This window comes from Taeniopygia guttata, chromosome 1 (genome assembly GCF_048771995.1).
Source record: "Taeniopygia guttata chromosome 1, bTaeGut7.mat, whole genome shotgun sequence".
In the NCBI taxonomy this organism is placed as follows: domain Eukaryota; kingdom Metazoa; phylum Chordata; class Aves; order Passeriformes; family Estrildidae; genus Taeniopygia; species Taeniopygia guttata.
In genome coordinates, this window is record NC_133024.1 from 30,360,201 (window position 1) to 30,381,197 (window position 20,997).

General features: G+C 40.9%; 1 protein-coding gene across 1 annotated transcript in view; it reads right to left on the reverse strand.

Moving 5' to 3' along the window:
- Positions 1-5,887: 5,887 nt before the first annotated feature.
- GUCY2F (guanylate cyclase 2F, retinal) overlaps positions 5,888-20,997 on the reverse strand; it is a 44,110-nt gene continuing 29,000 nt past the window's right edge. The window contains exons 15-18 of the mRNA XM_030268324.4: positions 20,394-20,492; positions 19,007-19,101; positions 17,886-17,971; positions 5,888-8,759 (exon numbers count right to left, since the gene is read on the reverse strand). Coding sequence (XP_030124184.2) covers positions 8,639-8,759; positions 17,886-17,971; positions 19,007-19,101; positions 20,394-20,492 — 401 coding nt within the window. The 3' untranslated portion in view covers positions 5,888-8,638. The remainder of the gene's footprint in view (positions 8,760-17,885; positions 17,972-19,006; positions 19,102-20,393; positions 20,493-20,997) is intronic.

Sequence of the window (20,997 nt, forward strand, 5' to 3'; positions counted from 1 at the left end):
AGGATATGCTTTCTGGCACCAAGACTTATGTATTTTTATCCTCTCCATAGCATGAGTGAAAAGAGAACCTCTTCTTTGCTCATTGCACCTTTCCAAAAGCTCCTAATACTCAGGACTGTGAGAGTGGACACACTGATTCATATAAACATTGTTAGATTTAGATCTCAGGCAAACAAACAAAACAAAAACTAGCCATCACACTGTGAAATATGAGGTATTGAAAGGGTTGAGATTCAGAACAAAAAAATTTACCAGGGCCTGCTGCAGTAGAACAAGAGGTAATGGTTTACACTAAAAGGTGGTTGGTTTAGATAGTAGGAAGTGGCTTTGTACAGTGAGGATGGTGAAACACTGTCACAGGTTGCCCCAGAGAGGTGGTGGATGCCCCACCCCTGGGAACATCCAAGGCCTGGACAGGGCTCTGAGCCACCAGATGCAGTTGAATGTGTCCCCACTCATTGCAGGATGAGTGGACTGGATGAGTTTGAGCAGTCCCTTCCAGCCCAAACTATTCTATGATTCTGTGATTCCATGATAAGAAAGTCATTGGAGATGGCAAAAGAAAACGTTGGTGATATCCTTCTGCCCACTGAGCAATTTGTTCATTGACATGTGCAGGGAAGCACAGGACAATTAATTTTCATATTCTGTGCCTGCCCTCTGGTGGTGAATGGATGCTGCTTAGTTGAGTGCATACAAATACATTTATATGTCATATATGTATATGTATATATTCATGTAGGCACAAATGCATTAGCATATACAGCATAAAATGCTTGCATCTGAATTGAACCTTGAATTTGAATGTTACATATGTGAGCAGTAGTTACCTGTACTGATTGGCTGTGGCTGGTCTTTTTAATGCTGAAGATTTTCCTGTGATTGTGTTAAAATTTAGTTAAAATATTTCAAAATTACAATAATAGGAGTCAGTGAAATATTGCTCCTTCTTGAGAGATCAGCAAGGTCTTTTGCTCTCTATTAATAAACTCCACAGAAACTGGGTGAACTGTACAAAAATCAAGAGCAAAAGGTTTTTCCAGGACCAGTTCTTATAGCAAATAAGGGACAGCAAAAAAGATAGCTGCTGCAGCATGGATGTTCCTTTCACTATATAATGACAATCTGGCATAGCAGGAGGCCATAGAGAGAATGGCAAAAACTTGGAAGACATATACTCCCAGAATCATGAAATATTTGGAGTTGGAAAGGATTCACAAAGTCCTTGAGTATGACTCAGGGATCAAATCCACAGCTCTGACAGTTTTAGCACCATGCACTAACCAGTTGAGCTAGTCTCAGTACTCCTTCACCCGTGGTGAGGATTTTTTTGGGGTTTAGCAAGGATTCAACATCATATTTCCACTCATTTTCCCTTTTAGCTGCAAAGAGCAGAAGGATTTGTCATGCAGCCTTTCACAACTCCTAGAAAACTCCAGCACCTGGGCACGAGTTGGTGAGGATAAATGCATTCAGCAGTGCAGCTTTCAGGACTCACACAAATATAAGAGGTAAGGGCTGAACAGTGTCCCAGCATTGTCTCTCTGGATGACCTATTGCAGTGGGAAGGGCAGCAAAGGTGATGTTCACATTGATGGGCTTTGTCTATGTCCAGAGGGAAGTGTAACAGAAGAACTTCCATCAACACTTTAATTCACCACTCGGTGCTTGCAAGTGAAACTACAGATTTCCCCTCGGGAAGGGAGAAAAGCCTTCAGTCCTTGGAGCTATTGAGATCTGCAAGCCCTTCTATAGATTATTATCCTGATTACACATATGGCATGGAATTTGTTTAGAAGGGATGGGCACAGGGATGGGCACACTGTTTCTGGGTCCCTATAGCATTAGGCAACATGGGTATGAGATATAACATAGTCACAGGCTCCTCAGGGATGTGGCCACAGCCCCTCCAGATCCCTTTCTGCTGGGCAGTTTTCCAGCCACTCTTCCCCCAGCCTTTAGCACTGCCTGGGGTTGTTGCAATCAAAATTCAGGACCTGGCACCTGGCCTAGTTGAACCTCAAACAATTGACCTCAGCTCATTGATCCAGCCCGTCCACATCTCTCCTGCCCTCCAGCAGATCCACACTCCCACCCAGCTTGGTGTCATCTGTGAATTTACAGAGGGTGCCCTCCATCCCCTTGTCCAGAACATTGGTATAGATACTAAGCAGGACTGGCTGCAACACCAAGCCTTGGGAAACATCACCTGTGACCAACTGGATTTAACTCCATTCACCACCACACTCCGGGCTCGGTCACCCAGCCAGTTTTTCACACAGAGAAGAGAACATCTGTCCAAGCCATGAGCAGAGAGTTTCTCCAGAGGAATGCTCTGGGGAACAGTGCCAAATGCTTAACTGAAATCTAGATGGACAATGCAAAGTTGGTTCTTCTCAATGCTTAGGCCTCCAATTACTCCAGATATGGGGAATGATTTGCTGGAGATCTCACAGGATATGAAAACTATTGTCCCACAAGATTTGGAGGACTCCCCATCTGGGGAAATTCTGCACTCAGTTCCTTTCCACCTGCCCACCTTCTGCTGGCTGGTTCCCCTCCACACATACCAGTGTTGGACAGTCTGTACCCATCCCTGTATGAAACACAAGGACAAAAGTACAGGGATAGACAGAAGGTTTTCAGACTGATTCCTCCGTAGCTTGAGAAATGGAGCTCCCTGAGTCACCCAGCAGATTGGACCAAAGTCTTGGACCTATCATGAGTATCAGGTTATATTTGCCTTTTGTTCTGACTGTATTGCAGTCCTGACAGGTGCAGTCAGGCAGAGAAGCCTTGATGACATGAATAAATGAATAAACTTTGAATAAACTTTGAATCCACTTTGAATCCATGAATAAACTTTGGCACCCTATTTGGATAACAATCCACAGTTGCTCCCTCCAGTGCTATTTGCTGATGGTGTTTGGGGAGCTGAGAGTTACAGATTTGTCTGGGCAGGCAGTCACCTCCTCAGGGAGCCCACACAAGTGGGTTAAACAAAAGCTTTATTTCCACACAGTGTTCTTGGGACACGGTGCCAGGATATCACAGACAGCTCAAAACAAGGAGTGGAAAGGAATGCTCTACTCCTGTCATGCTTTTTTATTGCAAACAGGCCTGAGTCACAAAATGCATTAAAGCATGAAGTTAATTGCAGCACATCTGACATCAGATATTATTGTGTGATGTTTGGACAGTGCATTTTTTCTGCTGAGAAAAGACCTAGAGGCCGGATATTTAGCCTTGCAGTCTTTTTGCTGCCTACTCTTCCTGCCCTCTTTTTTCTGACTAGTGTGGAAAAAGGTCAGTTGGTTTCCTGTAGGATTTAGATATTTTGAAATGCTATTTCAGTTCCAGCTTTTGAATGAAAAAAGAAAATAAAGGAGGAAATTGTATGTAGAGATTGGAGCTGAGACGTCTGCCTCCAGGGTTGCTTTGGAATCAGGGACTGCAATAGCCCAGCAGATGGGCAGCTGAGGTGTCTGGCAAGCAAACTCTGAAATCAGGCCATTTTCCACTTGAAAAATGCAGAATGTTTTCAATGTGACAAATTTAAACAACAATAGAAAATAAAAAGGCTCCAGAACTTAAGAAATGCCTTCTGTTCAAGACCAATTGGGATTACATGCATGGTTTTGCATTATTTATCTGGGCATTGGGCCTATGTGGATATAACATATCAGCATTGGTCCTTGGCTCCAGATCAGTTTTTCCTAAGCTTCTCTGTATATGTTAATGAACATATACATGTTTCAAACACCTAGATTAGTGAAAATGAGTGTGTTTACTTTTATCATCTGTTGTTTTTTTAACTGTGTCTGAAGTCTGCCCTATTAAGTCTGGTTCCTGGACTGCCCCAAGCTGAGAACAGAAAATGGCAAAAGGAGGGTTAATTCCTTTGAATAAAGGAATTGTAATGTGTCAGTGAAAGCAGTCAATAAAAGAGAATCTGATAAAATTTTCTGGACTAAACAAGTCCCGTGCAGGAAAGGATGACATTTTACACCAAGCAATGACAAAGTGAAGGGGAAATGTCATGGGTCAGGACAGGTGCAGAGTCAAAAACCAAAGGAGAGAATTGCATTATCAGGATGCATCATATGACAACTTTTGTGGGTGGTCCTGTGCTGTTCAGCAGAATTTAGGGATGCTCAGGGAAGGAAGGAGAACCATGACATCTGCAAATATCATGAAGTCAGGCTTGGGAAGGATTGTGATAAATTCTAGTGAATGAGGAAAAGGCTGGTGAATGAAATTTAATACCAATAGCTGTAAAGTAATGAGCATCAAAGGAAAAGCATTATGTGCTTCTTGCACTAAACAGAGCATGGATTCTGTTTCAACTGCTTCAGAGAACTCTCTCCTGTGGTCATTTTAGGAAGGCTGGAGGAGTACCCTGGTGTGGGATGAATACAGAAAAGCTCCCCTTGCTCACCTGTCTCAGTAGTTGGTGGCCTAGGAGTTCTTTTTGATGCTGCTCACACTGAAGCTGCAGAAGGCTGGAGGAGAGGATTGCAATCACCCAGGGTCTGGAAATAATCCTCTGTGCAATGTCTCTCTTCATTTTGGGAGGTCTGTTTCAATTCCATGTGCTAACCAACCTCCCTGTACATAAAACTCTGTATCCTATAGCTGACCCACCAATCCTTAATTGCTCTTAATCAGGCTGGGTTTTACCTGTAAGAGCTTTCCCTAATACCACCATTTCACACAGCTTCAGTTTGTGCACGATGAGCTGTAGTTTCTCTGCCTTCTCCCACATATTCATTTATTCTGATCGCTCTCTACAACTGCTTCAAAGGAGGTTGTATCTGGCTGGGGGTCAGCCTTTTCTCCCAGATAAAAAGCAATAGGACAAGAGGAAATGGCCTCAAGTTGCATAAGGAGAGGTTCAGATAGGGTATTAGGAAATAATTGCTTCATTGAAAGGATTGTGAAGCATTGGAGCAGGGAAGTGGCGAAGTCCCCATCCCTGGAGGTGTTTAAAAGACATGTAGATGTGGCTCTTGGGGACATGGTTCAGCGGTGGACTTGGCAGTGTTGGGTTAATGGGTGGGTTTGATGACCTCAGAGGTCTTTTCCAAGCTAAATGATTCTGTGATATAATTTCATTATATGATTCAAGCCATTATTTTTAACACAGATGAAGCTGGTGATGAGTGCCACACTCGGCCTTTCAGGCATGGCTGAAGGGGAGTAACAGGATGTGTGGCTACAGCAGCAGGGAACCCTTAGCCCATCTTCATTAGTGATGCATCCCTCTGATGACCACTGTGTGTGAGTGGGTAGGTAAAGGTGGGTAAGAGTCTGCCTGTGCACAGGACCTTGCCAGACCATGTCCATTTTATGGATTTAAAGGAGACAGCTGATGTAATCTCTCTCATGCATCTATTTGACAGATTCATTGCTGGTGTGAGGATGGAATCACAGAATCATAGAATTATCCTGGGATTACTTACCCTCAGCTCTACTCCTGCATTCACATGGCTGTATTTCCAAACCCCAGAGGAGCACCTTCACATTTTTTAATGAGAAATGTTCTATGGGGAGTAGTATTGACCCCTCCTCACATTAACATGCCCTGTCTTGGGAAATTTTCCCAGACTTTGGCCATTGCAGTTGTTTGGGCACTCATCCATGCTGTGGCTGCTCCATATCTTCCTTGGATTTTGTGAATCTCACATCTTCTCTGCCTGACTTTCCTGCCACTGGCTTGTGTATCTTGAGACCTGCTTTTGGCTACTATATAATCCAGTGAATATGTGAAAGTGCCTTATCTTCACAGGGAGATGAAAAGTAAGCTAAGTCAGCTGAAGGTAAATATACAAACTAGAATGAGATTTTCAGGGGGAGGGATAGGTCTTCAAGGATCTTTATTGTCATATGCTATAAATTGACTGCTAAAAATACTGTATGAAATACAAACTATATTCAGATAGTGTTTGTTTTATGTAAATACATCTACAGCTCTCAGTGGGTTTGCATGATTACATTAAAATTCACTCTGTAACATTAGCGGTAAAACTTCTAGCAATCATATGGTAAGTTCTTGTTGATAATGGTTACTAAAATGTGTGCTTCCCTATCCAAGAATCCACCAAGTGCCTTGTCCACAATCATCCGAGAAGTCTGATGTGTAGTTACAGAAATTTCCATTTGCTGCTTCCAGCCCACATCTTCCTTATTACAACATTCTAACATTAGTTTCAGAAGCAAAGTAATAATAAAAAAAAATGGTACAGTATGAGAAGAAATCTCATAAGTGAACTTAAATCTATTTAAACAGAACAATACCAGGAAAATATAAATATGTTTTTTATATTTCTAACAGCAGAGGTAATCACACTCAGGGATGAGTCCTTGGTCTCTTCCTGTTGAAATTAAGAGGAAAAATTACCACTGGCTTCAAAGAGAATAATGAATTATCCTGGGATTACTAAAGTCGTCAGTGACTAGAACTCTGCTTCTCTCCTACCCTTTCCCACAGATTTAGTATCTTAATTTTTAAAAGGAATTCAAAGAATGTTGTTTATTTTAGAAGACTACATTCTGAAGAAAGAATTCAAAACTGTGTGCTGAAGTGTGGGTTGAAGTCTTTTTTCCATCATTTTCATGGAAAAGTCAGGTTGATAAAACCCACTCTGCTATGTAACAAGATAGCAATGATAGATGGGGTTTTTTTTTAATATGGGAAAATAATGGAAAAGACATAAATTATGTTGAAGTTGTTTGATTTTAAACCTATGTTTGCACAGACCAATCCAGCTAACATTCCTCTCTGGAGCTGTACTTTGAGGTGTATTGTGTAAGAATTACCTGCCCCATGTCTCTTCCATAGGACGTTCTTCTGAATTAATTTTCAAATAGAAGGTTAGCACAGGGCAGAAAGTGAAGGCTTTCCTAATCCCTGTTTGACAGCTTGAGTATTGTATGAGCCTCTTGACAGACGTCCTTCAAGGGCCAACTTCTCCCAGATGGAATATCAACTCACCTCTAAAAAAGCAAAACCTTCTTTTACAAAACCAGGTGCCACAGGGTAAAAGCTCATTATTAAAGAGCATTAATGAGTTTCCCTTCCGTTTTTGCTTTTTAGATGTTTATACTTCAAACAGATCTTACTTTGACAGTACATATTTTATACTTGATACAGTGAATTAGTTGTGAAAATACTGTGTTCCTTAGCTCTGTGAACTCAGACTCACTTTGTTTCATAATGATATTTTCAATATCTAATGAAAGTTTGCCAAATGTTTGTTGATTCTTATTTATTATCTGAATGGTAAAAATCTGTTTTGATTGCTCTGATGAGAAGAGTTCAAATTGAGCTTGAGAAAGGTCTCGGTGTTCTCAGTTAACACTTTCTGGTGGCAATATTGATTGCATTACCACACCTGCTCTTCTCTTCAGCCTTGCAGAAGAGAGAACAAGTCCCAGAAGGCTGTTAAGAGCCAGATGTTGAACTGGAGTAAAAAACTTGGAAGAATAAGGGCCCAACACCAAAACTATTTGACTTTGAGGAAGTGTGCTCTGCCTCTAGGAAGTGCCTACAGGCCAAATGTTGACCCTCTACAGAAAACTTTTTACGCACAAGGAGGCTTACTTTATAGACAAGTGCCTCAGAGACCACTTGGAGACTGGATGGGAAAAGAGTGATGGGTTTTAGGCTTTGCACTGCTTCAGTGATGTTCTCTTCATTCCCTCACCTCCAATTTTGCAGGGAAAAATATATATATTTTATTAGTATTACTCAGCTAATGGAACTGCATTTCAGTTTTGCAATATCTTGGCATTCCATTTTTATCTGGCTTTGGGACGAGAAGCATAACATGTTTTAGATATCCTGTATATATGTGTATATAAAGCAGAAAAAAGGAGTTCTTGCAATTTAGATCTGGATTTGCAAATATGACATACTTTGACATTTTGAGCAAAATCTCATTTTGGCATTTGAAACAAATATTGATTCATACCAAACTGTTTCAATTCAAAACTGTTATTTCATTTTGAAAATAGCATTAAATTGGCATTTGCAGCTGAAATGTCAATTTGAAAGAAAATATTTCAGCTTAAGTTGACAATACAGGAAGAGAACATTTTGATGCAAAATTTCTGTGGGGGAGTAAAAATATTCTTTGTTGTTGTCCAAAACATTTTTTTCTCAACTGTACTCATTTTCATGAAACCAGGCCTTCCCACAATAACAACAGGAAAACAACTACTTAATGTAAAACAGTTGAACCATTCTAGCACTTGGCATTATTGTTTGAATCCAGGCCAAAGGGCAGCTAGACTTGTTAGTGCTGCCATGCAGACCTAGCTAAAATATTCTTTGAGTTCATCCTTGTGACAGTTGCTCACGAAGAGTGGGAACTACCATCATTATCACCCACACTTTCATTCTCAGTGCATCACTCCCAAAAACACACACATATACAGCTCTGAGATGGTGCCCAGTTTCACAAGAGATGATGGTCAGGATTCATCTGCCTGCTCAGGCTCACCCTCTGCAAGATCTAAGAGGCTTCATTAATTATACAGCTTTGGGCCCGCTGGGAACTACATGGAGAGTGTGAGTTCTGTTGGATTGGCTTCAAGGTGTCCCTCCTGATCTTACTAGTTCTTGGCCATGTTCTTCTCAGATTTCATCCTCTCCAAAACTTATTTCTCCTTCATGCTTCACAGCTCTTTGCTTTCTTAGTGTCCTCTTTGTGTCCCTCAGGACAGATTTCAATTTCCTGGTCAGTACATCTGGCCAGCTGCAAAACAGAAAAGAGGAGTTAGCAGCTTTGCTCACCAAAGCATGACTTTTCATTTAGCATCATTTTGTGTCAGCCAAAGCAGAAATGTTAAATGATGGAGTTGAAGTGGATCTTTTGCCACAATATTTCAAGAGTTCATCAAACCCAGGTTCTGGGCCACCATCTGGGTGGGTGCAAATTCATTATAACATAATGGGATTCTCAGAGACAAACACCAAGGACTTGTAAGAGGCCAGAAGCTCAGCAAATGGTAGGGCTTTAGGAAGGTCTCAAATCTACAGCTACCCAGTCATGGATAAAGCAGCATATGGAATAAGATTTACTGCATATAATAGAAGAAAATATAATTCCAATTGTTTTAAACCAAAAAGAGCTAAATGCTAATCCCTACTAATAACACCATTGCTATTATAAAGAAATAGAAATAGTTAATAAATAGTTGTATATATACATATATATATATATGGTTTAACTGTAAAGCCATCATTGTGTGCAATGAATGTGCAATTATTTTAGAATAGAAATATATATTAAAAACCAAGTACATGAAGCAGGTATCCTGTAGAAATAATACAAAGGGTAATGTTTTTAAACTAAAACAGGATAGATTTATACTAGATATAAGGAAGAAATTTTTTATGATGAAGATGCTCATTGCAAGGGGGATTGGACTAAATTACCTTGAAAGGTCCCTTCCAACCCAAGCTATCCTATGATTATATGATCTTATCTGCTGTTCAGCTGCACCTTGCTAGCCAATGGTTTGGTCAGCAAGCTGCAATTATTTGGGTATTTCCTGAACAAGAAAGAGTGTCAGGGGATCTCCTGTCACTAGGCTGACTTCATAGGATGAGGGGTCAGAATGCAAGGAGAGTCAAATCCTTGAGGAACAAAAACCAAACCAAACCAAACCAAAAAAAACCAAAAAAAACCCAACCAAACAACAACAACAACAAAAAACACCAAAACAAAACAAAACAAAACAAAACAAAAAACAACAAACAAAAGAGAAAAATTACTTGAAAAAGTGAGCCTCAGTACTTTTAGGTAATCCCAGGCTGGTGTTTTTGTCCATGCAGGATACACCACCTGTATGCTTACACAGCTAGAAGTCAGCAGAGAGCAGTACAGATTGTACTAACATTCACATACAATGGGCCACTCCACAAATACAGCCACTACCAATCACATGGGTGAAATCTCACCCCTGAGAACTCCACAATGAATTCTGACTGGCTTGCATGGGGTGTAAGTCTCATCGACAAAACTGATACCTATCCATGAATCCTAGGGAGTCACTGACCTCTCTGTGACACAGTTCTCTGTTGTGTTTTGAAGTTAAAGAGAGAAATCCCTTTCTCCTTTTCAGAAGTATTGTAAGATGCTATGGATGAGATTCATCTGCCTGAGGATATCGTCCGGCAGCATTTGCTGCCATGGTTTCCCCTACATAGTCTTCAGCTGTTGTTTAATCTTCCAACCTTACACAAGTGTCTGTGACAGCCACGGTGCTCTGGGCTGAACCCCACTTGCATGTGTGGGTTAGAAGGTCCATGTTAAGATCACAGACCCTACCAGAAGACAAAAGATAAGGGTCACTAATGATATAGCCCAGAGGTTTATCTCCGGGTAACTGGAGCTGTGCTCTAGTGTTCCTCATGATTTGCTGAGTGTTTTTATCAAGATCCAGTCAGAATTATCACTTCTCCTTGAAATCAAGAATACATCAAGGACAGCAGAGTCCACAAGGTTAAAGGATTGACTCTTAAGCAGGAGAAGCAGAGTCTTGACCTTCCTCTAGACTCCAGGCCAGATGAATACTCCAAAATACATAATTAGTCCAAGATGGGGATCCCTATTGTACTACAACAAGAACCCTGTGGGACTGTGAGCATTTTAGGGTCACAGACTAAAAGGACCATAAACTGGGTGAATGGACTGTAGATGACTTCATCTGAGATCCTTGTACAGTGTTTCCTTATTGCCACCAAGGAAAAACAAGGTTATTGGCATCATAGTCCCTTTCATTAGAAGCATCTAAGATTAGCTGGAAACATCACTAAACCACCAAGCAGACATGTGGGAATAAGTGGCTGTTGAGGACTTAATTGCCTCCATTGAAAGCTTTCTGCACACAAGAAGGGTTGAACTAGGACCATTGAAAAGGTATGGATGTTTTATTGATTTTTCTGCTATTTCCAATGGGTTAAGCCAAGATGCCTAATGAGCACCTTCTGTTCTCCATAATATATACTGCTGATCAGCCTGCTTCTGTGTGGAAGTTTGTGTCTGTGCATTATAGATGTACTAAATACTTATATACCACTATATGTGCAGGTTTTGTCAAACAGGGCTAACCCAAATGTGAGATCCTCTTCGTCTCTGGCCTTGGAGAATTAGCTGGTACTCTTAGGTGTAAATCAGCAGGGTGGTTTTCTGTGCCTCAGAACTTGTATTTAGCAGTGGGTGTTCATATATGGTAGTGCTTATGCAGGTCTCTTCAGATTGTGTCCCATATTCAAATAATTTTGTTTATATTTTTTTCATGAGGATTTTCTGCCCTTAGGTCCTTGATGGAGAGAACTACAGACAAAAATTTAAATATTGGTTAAGAGAGACAAAGGAGCCTGGTAGCACACCCAGAATCTTTAAAAGATGTGTTTGGGAAGAAGGAGCACAGCCAACAGTTACCTGCTGGGTTTTATCCTTTTGAGAAAATTGGATGGAGCTTTAGTCTTCATAGCAAACTATCAGCCTGATATGGTGTATCCTAGGGGTTTATCTAGGTACTCTGAGCTTTCATCCATCCCTCTTTGTTAGGGGAGTGGAAATGAAATGCATATTAGTTCAGAGGAGTTGAGCAGAAGCATTACTGCTGTTTTTAGAGATAGTATCAAAAATTCCAGCTCATACATCACTTTCAGGAGACATCACACTTGTGCAAGTGTGGCTGTGCATGCTTCTATGCCAGCCTTGCTCTGATAACACCTACTTCATCAGGTCATGCTGTCATATTCCACGTGACTTCCAAATTCCACCCAAACCTTAAATCCATTATCTCTTGTACCCATCAGTACCATAATGATGAATATCAAAGCTGCATCCTGTTAACTGTCATGAGGTATGGAATTGCACTAGGCAGGAGATGTACATTACACAAAAGCAACTGTAGGCAATTTGGATTTTTGTCTGTATTTACCATGTACTGGGCTCTTCCTGGCACCATGAACATCAGCATAGAGTGGATTGATAGTACACTGCAGATGAATGTAGTAATAGTCAATGTCTTTCAGGAATTAATAGGATACTAGGTATAAATTCACTAGGAAATTACCCAACAAGGCTACAGCTTTGCTGCTGTTCCAAGCACCTCTTGAATGAGACACGTTGGAATAATAACACATACTAAAAAAAATAAAAAGGAGAAAAGTAGAAGGAAAGGGGGGAGAAAAGACACTAAAACCAGTAAAATGCAAACAAATAGCACACAAGCAGACACTAAACAGCAGATCTACATGGGGACTGTCCTACAGCTACTACCTCAGATCTAGGCTCTTTTGCCAAGGAGTTTTTCAGCTTTCCTTCTTTTGAACTCTGCAATTTCTTCTGGGAGTAACCCATGAGCTCTATACCTGCAGTGAACAGGTAGGCCATTAGAGAAAGAACCAGTTCAGTTTTATCTGAAATAAAGAACAGACTGTAATGGAGACTAAAGAAAAGGTAAGTGTCTTCTGGTGAGATAAAGGAAAACAAATATGGGTCCTGGCTCTGGCTTTATTAATTCTCCTCTTGTACCACTCAATTTACTGCAAAGGATGAGGTCAGCTAATTAAATTTTAAGTGTCCAGAGGGCTCTTGGCACTCTCAGTCAATTCTGACAGGGCAAAATGAATGACTTTGTTGATTGAGGAGTACAAACTATATCAAGGCTGTTTCCAGAATCAATTAAATAAGATGAATCCTGGGAGAATGATTCCATTATTACACTGATCTTTGCCTACATTCTTTAAAGGGAGAAATAGAACAAAACAGCAGTGAAGATCTTGCATTTTGTTAGTTTAGCTCCTGCTTCAGTTCCTTTTGGTCTTCCAGGGATGTAGCTTTTAGAAGCTCTCAGCTTACTAAGGTGTGAGCACATTTCCTGGTGGAAATCCTATTTAACAGTCCCTAGAGAAAGCCAGTTGCCTCTGAATGCTGAACACAAATTTAACAGCCTTTCCTGAGGGAGAGTAGAGTAAAATTTCAGGTATTTGGCCAGCTCTGCTCTACAAATGGAAATGCCTAGACAAGTTGTCCTCCCATGCCTTATCTAAATTCTTATCTATGGGAACATGTTTCTTCTTAGAAACATTGATCCCTGTTTATAAACTTCCTCAAGAGTGATGGTGCCTTTAAGGTTGGGTCCCAAGGACAGGGAAGCCAGGAGGATGTAATCCTGATGGGTTCAATGAAGAATGACTTCTTCTGGGAATCTACATCTCAAGTGAGATTTAGCTCCCTGATATTTTTTATCTGCAATAGAGATGTCTCCATGTAATCCAAATATCTTGGGCTCTATTCTGAGAGAGTGGAGGGAAGCTGGTGCGGCTGGTCCACAGCAGAAGTTTATCCCAAAGAAGGAGAAGATCTACACCAAGAAATGTCTGTTTCTCTGCACTGACTCTCCAAAGACATGCAAGGTGACCAGATTAGATGGAGGCAAAAAACTTTTAATAAGATTAAATCCTGCCTGTTGGAGGGAGAAAATGAATCTTTGTGTCTAGACCCTTTATGGAAGCAGTAACAAAATTCAGCCACACATGGGTGAGCATCAGGGGTTTGGTTTTTGAGTCCACCCAGCAGGACTTCATGCACAGGGCAGTGGAGAAGGTTGCTGCACAACAGTGCAGCAGGTTGTGATCCACTGAAGGTGAAGGCCTGACCAGGGTATTTGATGATCAAGCACAGTGTTAGACTGCCTGAGGTCCACCTCCAGACACTGCTCACACAAGTATAAAATGTTTGACAGTGACTTGACTTTCAACCACTGCACAACAGAAAAAGAAAGATCCAGTGTAAACAGAACCTGCACATCTCCTGAACTCACAAATGTCTGAGCAACTGGAGAGGTCTGATCCTGCATTATCCATCCCAGCCTTAGGCAAAACCCCTCTTTTTGGAGACAGCTGTTATTTTTCCAACGTCCTCTCTTCCCATCACCTTGTTTGCAAAACCAGCAGAGAAAATCTGTGAAGTTCTGACTTCACTTCCTTCCTGAACACTGAATTTAGGGTTTCTTGCTATTAGCACAAATTATGTAATATTCCAGTCAACTCTCCCAGAAACTTCAGCTTGCTCAGGAAGAGCTTGTTTAAATATGAAAGCTGGTGCAATCACATCACAAGTCAAACAGTCTTGTTGAAAGGGAGATGAGTCACCAACATTCATTCCCTTTCTCATCCTCCATCAGATTTCAGAAAAAAAGTCTTCTTTCTCATTGTCATTATGCCACAGCCATGATCAGAATACTTCTTTGTCTTCATTTTGCTGTTGTGTTAGGTGGTCAGAAATAGTTTGAAAAGAAGGGATTGAGTGTGAAGCAAAATACATCTGTCCTGACATTGTATGAGAGCCTATGAGACCGAGGATGCTTTGATTTCCTTTAATAGCTCTTGTTAAATGTTATATAAAATTTATTTAGGAAATTTTTTTATGTTGTTGTATAATTCCTTCTATGGGAAGACAACAAGAGGTTTTCACTTCACTGCTGTTTGGTCCACAAGCTCTTTTAGTTTTGATTTAAAAGTGCATTTGACAGACTTCAGATAGGAGCCCAGTGGAAATGCTTTCAGTTTTCTCCTCAGAAAGACACATCAGTAGCATCAGCAACACTAGAGACTCTCTACAGTTCCATCCTACAAGGGTGCTCCAACACAGACAAAGCAATGACAACCTTGTACTGGGTAGAAGAAAAAATCATTTTGTCCTAATGATTGTCTTTTTCCTGGCTTATAAAAAGATGTTTCTCACTTGGGGTTGGGAGATGGATTCTTTGAGCATCCTTCACTGTTACTCACCCATTTATCTTCAAACAAGGATCTCAGTGCTTCCTCCAGGGCTGATCCTCAAGCATGTGAGGATGAGAAGGCCCCAAGACTCTCACCTATTCCTGGCTGCATCTTCAGTGTTCAGTGATGCTGCACATCAGGTTGCACTTATCACTGTGACTGGCAGTGGGCTAGAAGACCTATCAACCCTTCTGGACTCAAGACTTAAGGAATTCATATAAGGTAAGGGATTTGGGTTTATGTCAAAAAATCAAAAACTTTCATATGCTCTTTGCCTTGGCATTGGGTTAAATGGTTAAAAGCCTTTGAGAGGATTGACAATATGTATCTTTGCTGAATTGTATTGATTTTCCCCCCCAGTTAACTTTCCATGAATAATTTAAAGGGAAATTTTCTGAATAAAACTACCTGCTTGGATAGAGGACTTCTGATGCTTTCAAACACTGTATTCAGTATCAAAGAAAATAGTTTCTGATCCAGGATGGGAAATGTTGGAAATTCAGAAGACCAAGAATCTCCTTGGAATGGCAAATGAAAATCAGCCTGGCTCTCAGTTTTGTTTTGCTTAGGTGTTGGGGTTTTTTTGTTTTGGTTTGGTTTTTAGTTTTGTTTGTTTGGTAGGTTTTGGGTTTTTTTGTTGTTTTCTTTGTTTGTTGGTTTGGTTTGGTTTGGTTGGTTGGTTGGGTTTATTTATTTATTTATTTTTTTTAATTTCATTAGCCATTGAATTTTTCCTAGTGTTAGATATTTTTTCAGTGCTTTGCAAAATACATCTGAGATTTAGACCAGGTCAGGCTTGCATCTGGTAGTTTTGTATAACCTCTTATCCTTCATGCTTTTTTGGACAAGATGGCTGCTCCACTGGAGTTGAAAAGATGCTGCCTGTCCCAAAGCATCACAGGATGCCAGCTTCAAATATCCCATGCTTATATACTCACAACTTTGTGCTTTTTCCTTGTCTTATAATTCAGCCTCCTAGATAGTCACCTTGTGGCACCTCAAAGAAATTTCACAGTCTTCCTTTAAACCTGTCTGACTGAAATCTCAAAAGAATGTCTATTCTACAGGTAGTCTGCTGCTTGACTGCTTGGTACACTTGGTTTTGCTGTCTCTTAATTCTGTTACACCTTCTTTATGTCCAATCTGCCATTATTTCCTGTGGCAGTACCAGGTGTATGTGTAGAAATCTTCCTTGAAGCAAGGGAAGGTCTAGAGAGGCTATAGAACTGTCCTGCACTGTTCTATGTCATGCAAGGTTAACCCAAAATTCCCATGAAAACCAGGTAAAACTGAGATTTGATCAGACCAAGAAAGAAGGACTTATCCTTTGAACAGGAACTTCAAAAACTTCCATCCATAGGATCAGACATTTAAATCTATGGCCCACAGGTTGGCAATTCCATAGCATGGACATAAGACCAAGCACAATGTAGTAACCTTCACTTAGTAGGAAACACCTCTCAGCATGGCCACCACAACTGCCCACCTGTAGATGTTTAGGCTACCCAAGTCACAATATAAAGCAAGAGATAATAAGTGCTCATAGACCTCATGGTAAGGGAATACCCAAGAGAAGATAAGTTGTCACAGGACAGAGTGAAAATATGAGTAGAAGAGGAATTTATTCAGTATTTCCTTCTTCAGCTCAAAAGCCTACAAATAAGGAAATCCCTATGGAATTTTACAAGGCAGTGACTTGAAATAACCATATTGGCCAGCTAGAAAAAACTTTCTGCTTCTTGATTTTGTGCCAAAACATGAATCATCAAGATAAGGTTGGAAAGCAGGACATAATGTCTAATACCTATCTGGTAACAGCACAGCCTATGCCTCAGGCAGTTCTCCAAATATTTGCTCTCCTTCAACATCCAGTTGCTTTTTTCTGTAACTTGACATTTGGCCTATGGGGTATAAGTTTCATTTTGCCCTCTCACTAGGACAAATACGGTTTTGTGTAGCTTTAATTTTTTCCTCTGATTACTGTCAAAATCACTCAACTGCTGCATGATCTGTGGGGATGGAGATACTGCGAAAGAAGAAGGAAGATTTGGGCCTTGGGACAAGAGTAGATCACCTCTGTCTCTGCAGTGTTAAGGGTGGACTCTTCAGAGGTTACACATGGATGCACAAGATTGTCTGATCCTGAGTATGTGGGGAATTTTTTTTACTTACTAAGAGGGAATGGGGCCATATGTAGAACAATATTGATCAGGAGAAGTCAGAGCTACATTAAAACAGACCGTGTTTGCTGTCAGACACCAATCTCTGAAGTAGTTACTTTAGGACCTCAACAAAACAGGCATATTGCAAGGGCCAAATGAACCAGACCCTTAGCAAGTATTTCTCTTTATTGTCTTGTCTATAAAGGGAGTCAAGGCTGACTGCTTTTAATGTGGATGACCACGCTGTTCTTGTCAAATAAATCCGATTCCTGGTTTTTGTGTCCGGACCACTACATACTTTCCAGGCATACAGCAGGTGACATCTGAACAGGGAGTACTTTGTTTGTGAAGTCAGGCATTACAAAGCTACAAAATGACTTAATGAAGGCAGCATCATTAAATCTTTGATTGCATAACAGTGCCATAAATTTGTAACACAAGGCTTTCTTATTCTTCTGTTAGAATGAAAGGGAAGAAATGTGTTTATATGTTGAATGAGGCTGATGTTTGCAGTAGGAATTTGATAGAAGGGGAGAAAAATCTTGAGTGTTTCCCATACACTGATGACACCAGAGACCTGAAAGCGTCCCTACCTGTGTTTCTCCTATATGCACACAGAGCAGGAAGGAGATTCAGAGAGGAACTCTGAAGTTCTCTCTCAAGTTCAGTCTCCGAATGATTACAGGGGAGAAGCAGGAAGTTTCCATGTCACTTCTTGGGAACTGTGAATAAGGAGAGATGCTGAAGGAATGTCATCCCTTCTGAGTCCCAGTACTATGCCTGAACATGTAAGTCACGGAGGAACAGGATATAGATTTTGCAAACAGATAACATGGACAGACAGATATTCAGCCTGTGAACTCCAAAAGAGATGTTTTAATGAATGTCTTGGACAGTGATGAAGTCATACTCACCCTGGCTTTATTTCAGGAGGTTTAGGTAAGGGCTTCTGGAAGCCTTTTTTCCCAACCAGCCAATACGTCTCTTCTACTCCTTTACCCTAAAATAAAACCAAAAATCCAAATAAAAAGCTGCTTTCTGACTGGCCTCTGCTTGATATATAATTTTTCTCTCTAGGTTTCTCTGGCTTCATACATTTCCAGAGACAGACCATGCCTGGAAATCTTGAGCTGTCCTTCAGAATAGCTCAGGGATTATTTGAGTTTGACTTTCCTGAAAGAGGATATTCATTATCCTCATTCCAATTGTCATTTACAAATTACCCTCATTGATCTGGGTCATTGAAACTACACAGCTGAACAGAAATTGGAAACTACAGGATCACTAATCATCTTATTTGTCAGCACTAGCATCATTAATTGAGAGATTTTACAACTCATTCTGGAGTGAGTATCAGAATAATAACTTCCTCTCTCACCACTGATAGTTTAGCTTGTAAGGTGTGATGCATCTGATGAACCTGTTTGAGAGTCAAACACCCTTAACTGAAGAAGGGGAGGAAAACCAAAAATCATCTTCACATAAACTAGACTCAAAGTACTTCAGGCTAATAATTTCCTGAAAGGCCAATTTATCCCCACTAACTATGCAAAGGTTTCTTTTCATTGACTAGACCTGGAATATTTACCCCAGATCTCCACTTGCAGACATATGAATTTGGATGATTCCACTTGTCATGCAAAGTTGCTGAGGGACCTGAAGCCATATTCAGACATTTTATTCTAGGCATTTAAGGCAAGCAGAGCTTTTACTTCTGGCCATTGACTGTGTAAAGGTAGAAGTGATGTTTGAATTATTTAGTACTGTATTGTTTGGACTTCAAAAAGTAGCAGCTTCTGTCAAGGGTGGACTAAATAAACTGCTATATAAATACTTATATCCAGCATATACAGCTGATTGTTTGACCCCACAGTCCTTCAATAACTACTTAATGTATTGAAACAAATGAAAGGGAAACTGTTGGAAGGATTCAGCTGAAGATTGGTGTATGAAGGCCAAAAAGAAATTAATATGAAAATTCCTCAAGCAAGATGACTCCCCTGTGAAGTGCTTCACACAGCCCTGGCCTTCTTACCCTCAGTTCTGTTTTTCCCCTGGGTATGATTTCATAGCCTTCATTCAGACTCCGAAGTGTATCCACTGTACTTTGGCTGACATGAATTCTGTAAGCTGGGAACAGAGAGCAAAGCAGCTGGATCATTGCACTGCACACAGGCTGTGAACTTCCCACTGCTTCATCCTGACACGGAAAAGGGCTCCAAAGCAGGAATGCTCCAGTTCAAGTGTGTGGCTGGTGTAGCTGTGTGGTGCTCCTCTATGTAGAGTTTAATGCTGACTGATGGATTCTTCCAGGCAGGGCTGTAAAGAGTGCAGGGGGAGAGGAGATCTACTCTGTGGGCTTCCTGGAGAAGGATACCAAACACATTCAGTGTAGAAGTCCATCTCTTCATAAAGATGGTAACTGGTTTTCCAGTAAGATTGTCAGCTAGATTTCTGTTTTATCTATTGCCACAGTATAACTAGGGAATGAAAAAGAAATGGAAAATAGCCAACTGTCCTGCTCCAGACACACAACATAATTTGAAAGCTGGGATGAAGAGCAGAGAGATGGAGTTTGCAAGGGAACATAAAGAAAATGTGGCTATGCATGTAGTTAAATCTGGATTTTTAGTAATTTATTCCACCCAGAGCTGCCATTTAGTCTATGAACAAAAAGGGCAAAGGTGGAGAAATTTATTGCATTCCCATCTTCCCCAGATTGTTTTACAGCCACTGCTGGAACTTACTGAAATTTTTTATTGTTCTGCTTGTGTGAACAAGCCAGGAAATATTTCTAAAACATTTCCCCAAAGTAGTTTTTCTTGTTGAGCTTTGATTTCAATTTTGTCAATCACATTGTCTTCCCCTTTGAAGGATGGGGTATGAACTGATTAATTTTTTTTTCTGTAATAATAAGAAAGAAAAACATCAGTTTGAATATGTGGAAGAAGATCATACAGCTATGAGCTACATGCCGTGAGAGATTAAGCTACAATTTTCCTATTTATCTCTATGCATTTCTATTAATGTGGAGCAATGTTCCTGCACCTGCAGTGCTCCTGCTGTCTGCAGTCTCAGTGGGACTTTCTATGACCATGGGTATGATGGAAGCAGTGCCCACCTGTCCTTCAACCCTTGCTTTGTACTGGTCAGGAAAGGTAAATGCATTATTTTACTGTGCAAGAACCCTCTGAATTGAGGGTTCTTAGCACTGACTGAAAGCAAGATCCAAACCATACTGGAGGAAAGTAGGACAAGATTCATGTTGATTTGGGTTGATGGGATTCGAGTCAGAGAACTGCAGCTGGAAGGCAGGGTCCTAAAGGCTGACCTGCAATGGCAAAACTGGTGCCCTCTCCTTCAGGCTGCTTTGAATTCTCTCATTTGACTTTCCCCTTTCGCTGACTGTCCCAAATACTCACGCAGGCCTGTGGACTCCATTCTTGACGCCGTGTTCACCGTGTCTCCGAAGAGGCAGTACCGTGGCATGGTCAGCCCCACCACGCCTGCCACACAGGGCCCTGAAAGACACCGCAGCTGTGTTACCTGTATGGCCCTGCATAAATCTAGGGGTTCACTGACAAACAAATCTCATCTTCTCCTCTGATACTCAAAAAACCTATTGGGAATACAGAAGAATGTTTCCCTAAGATCTCATTGGCCTTGGTGCCTGCTACAATCAGTCCGAAGTTAAGCATTGCTTTGGATTTCATGCCGGTGTTTCGTGTCTGAAAAAGGTTCTGTGTGGTAGGTCCTCAGTTCACCATCGTCTGGGAGAAATTTGTTCAGAGTTCATGGAAACTCAAGGACAATCATAATCTCATTTTAAAAAGGTCTTTTTCCACGTGACAAAAATACAGTTCAGATCCTGTTACATGCCCTGTAACACATTGAAACAGGATTAAAAATCAGCCTTGGGAGTCCAGAGGCCCTGGCAGTACTCTGGACCACCCTGTGTCCCCTCCTTGGAAAAGAAGACAGTGTCTGATGGCCTGTCTAGCCAAAAGCTCTTTTCTTCCCCTCTTT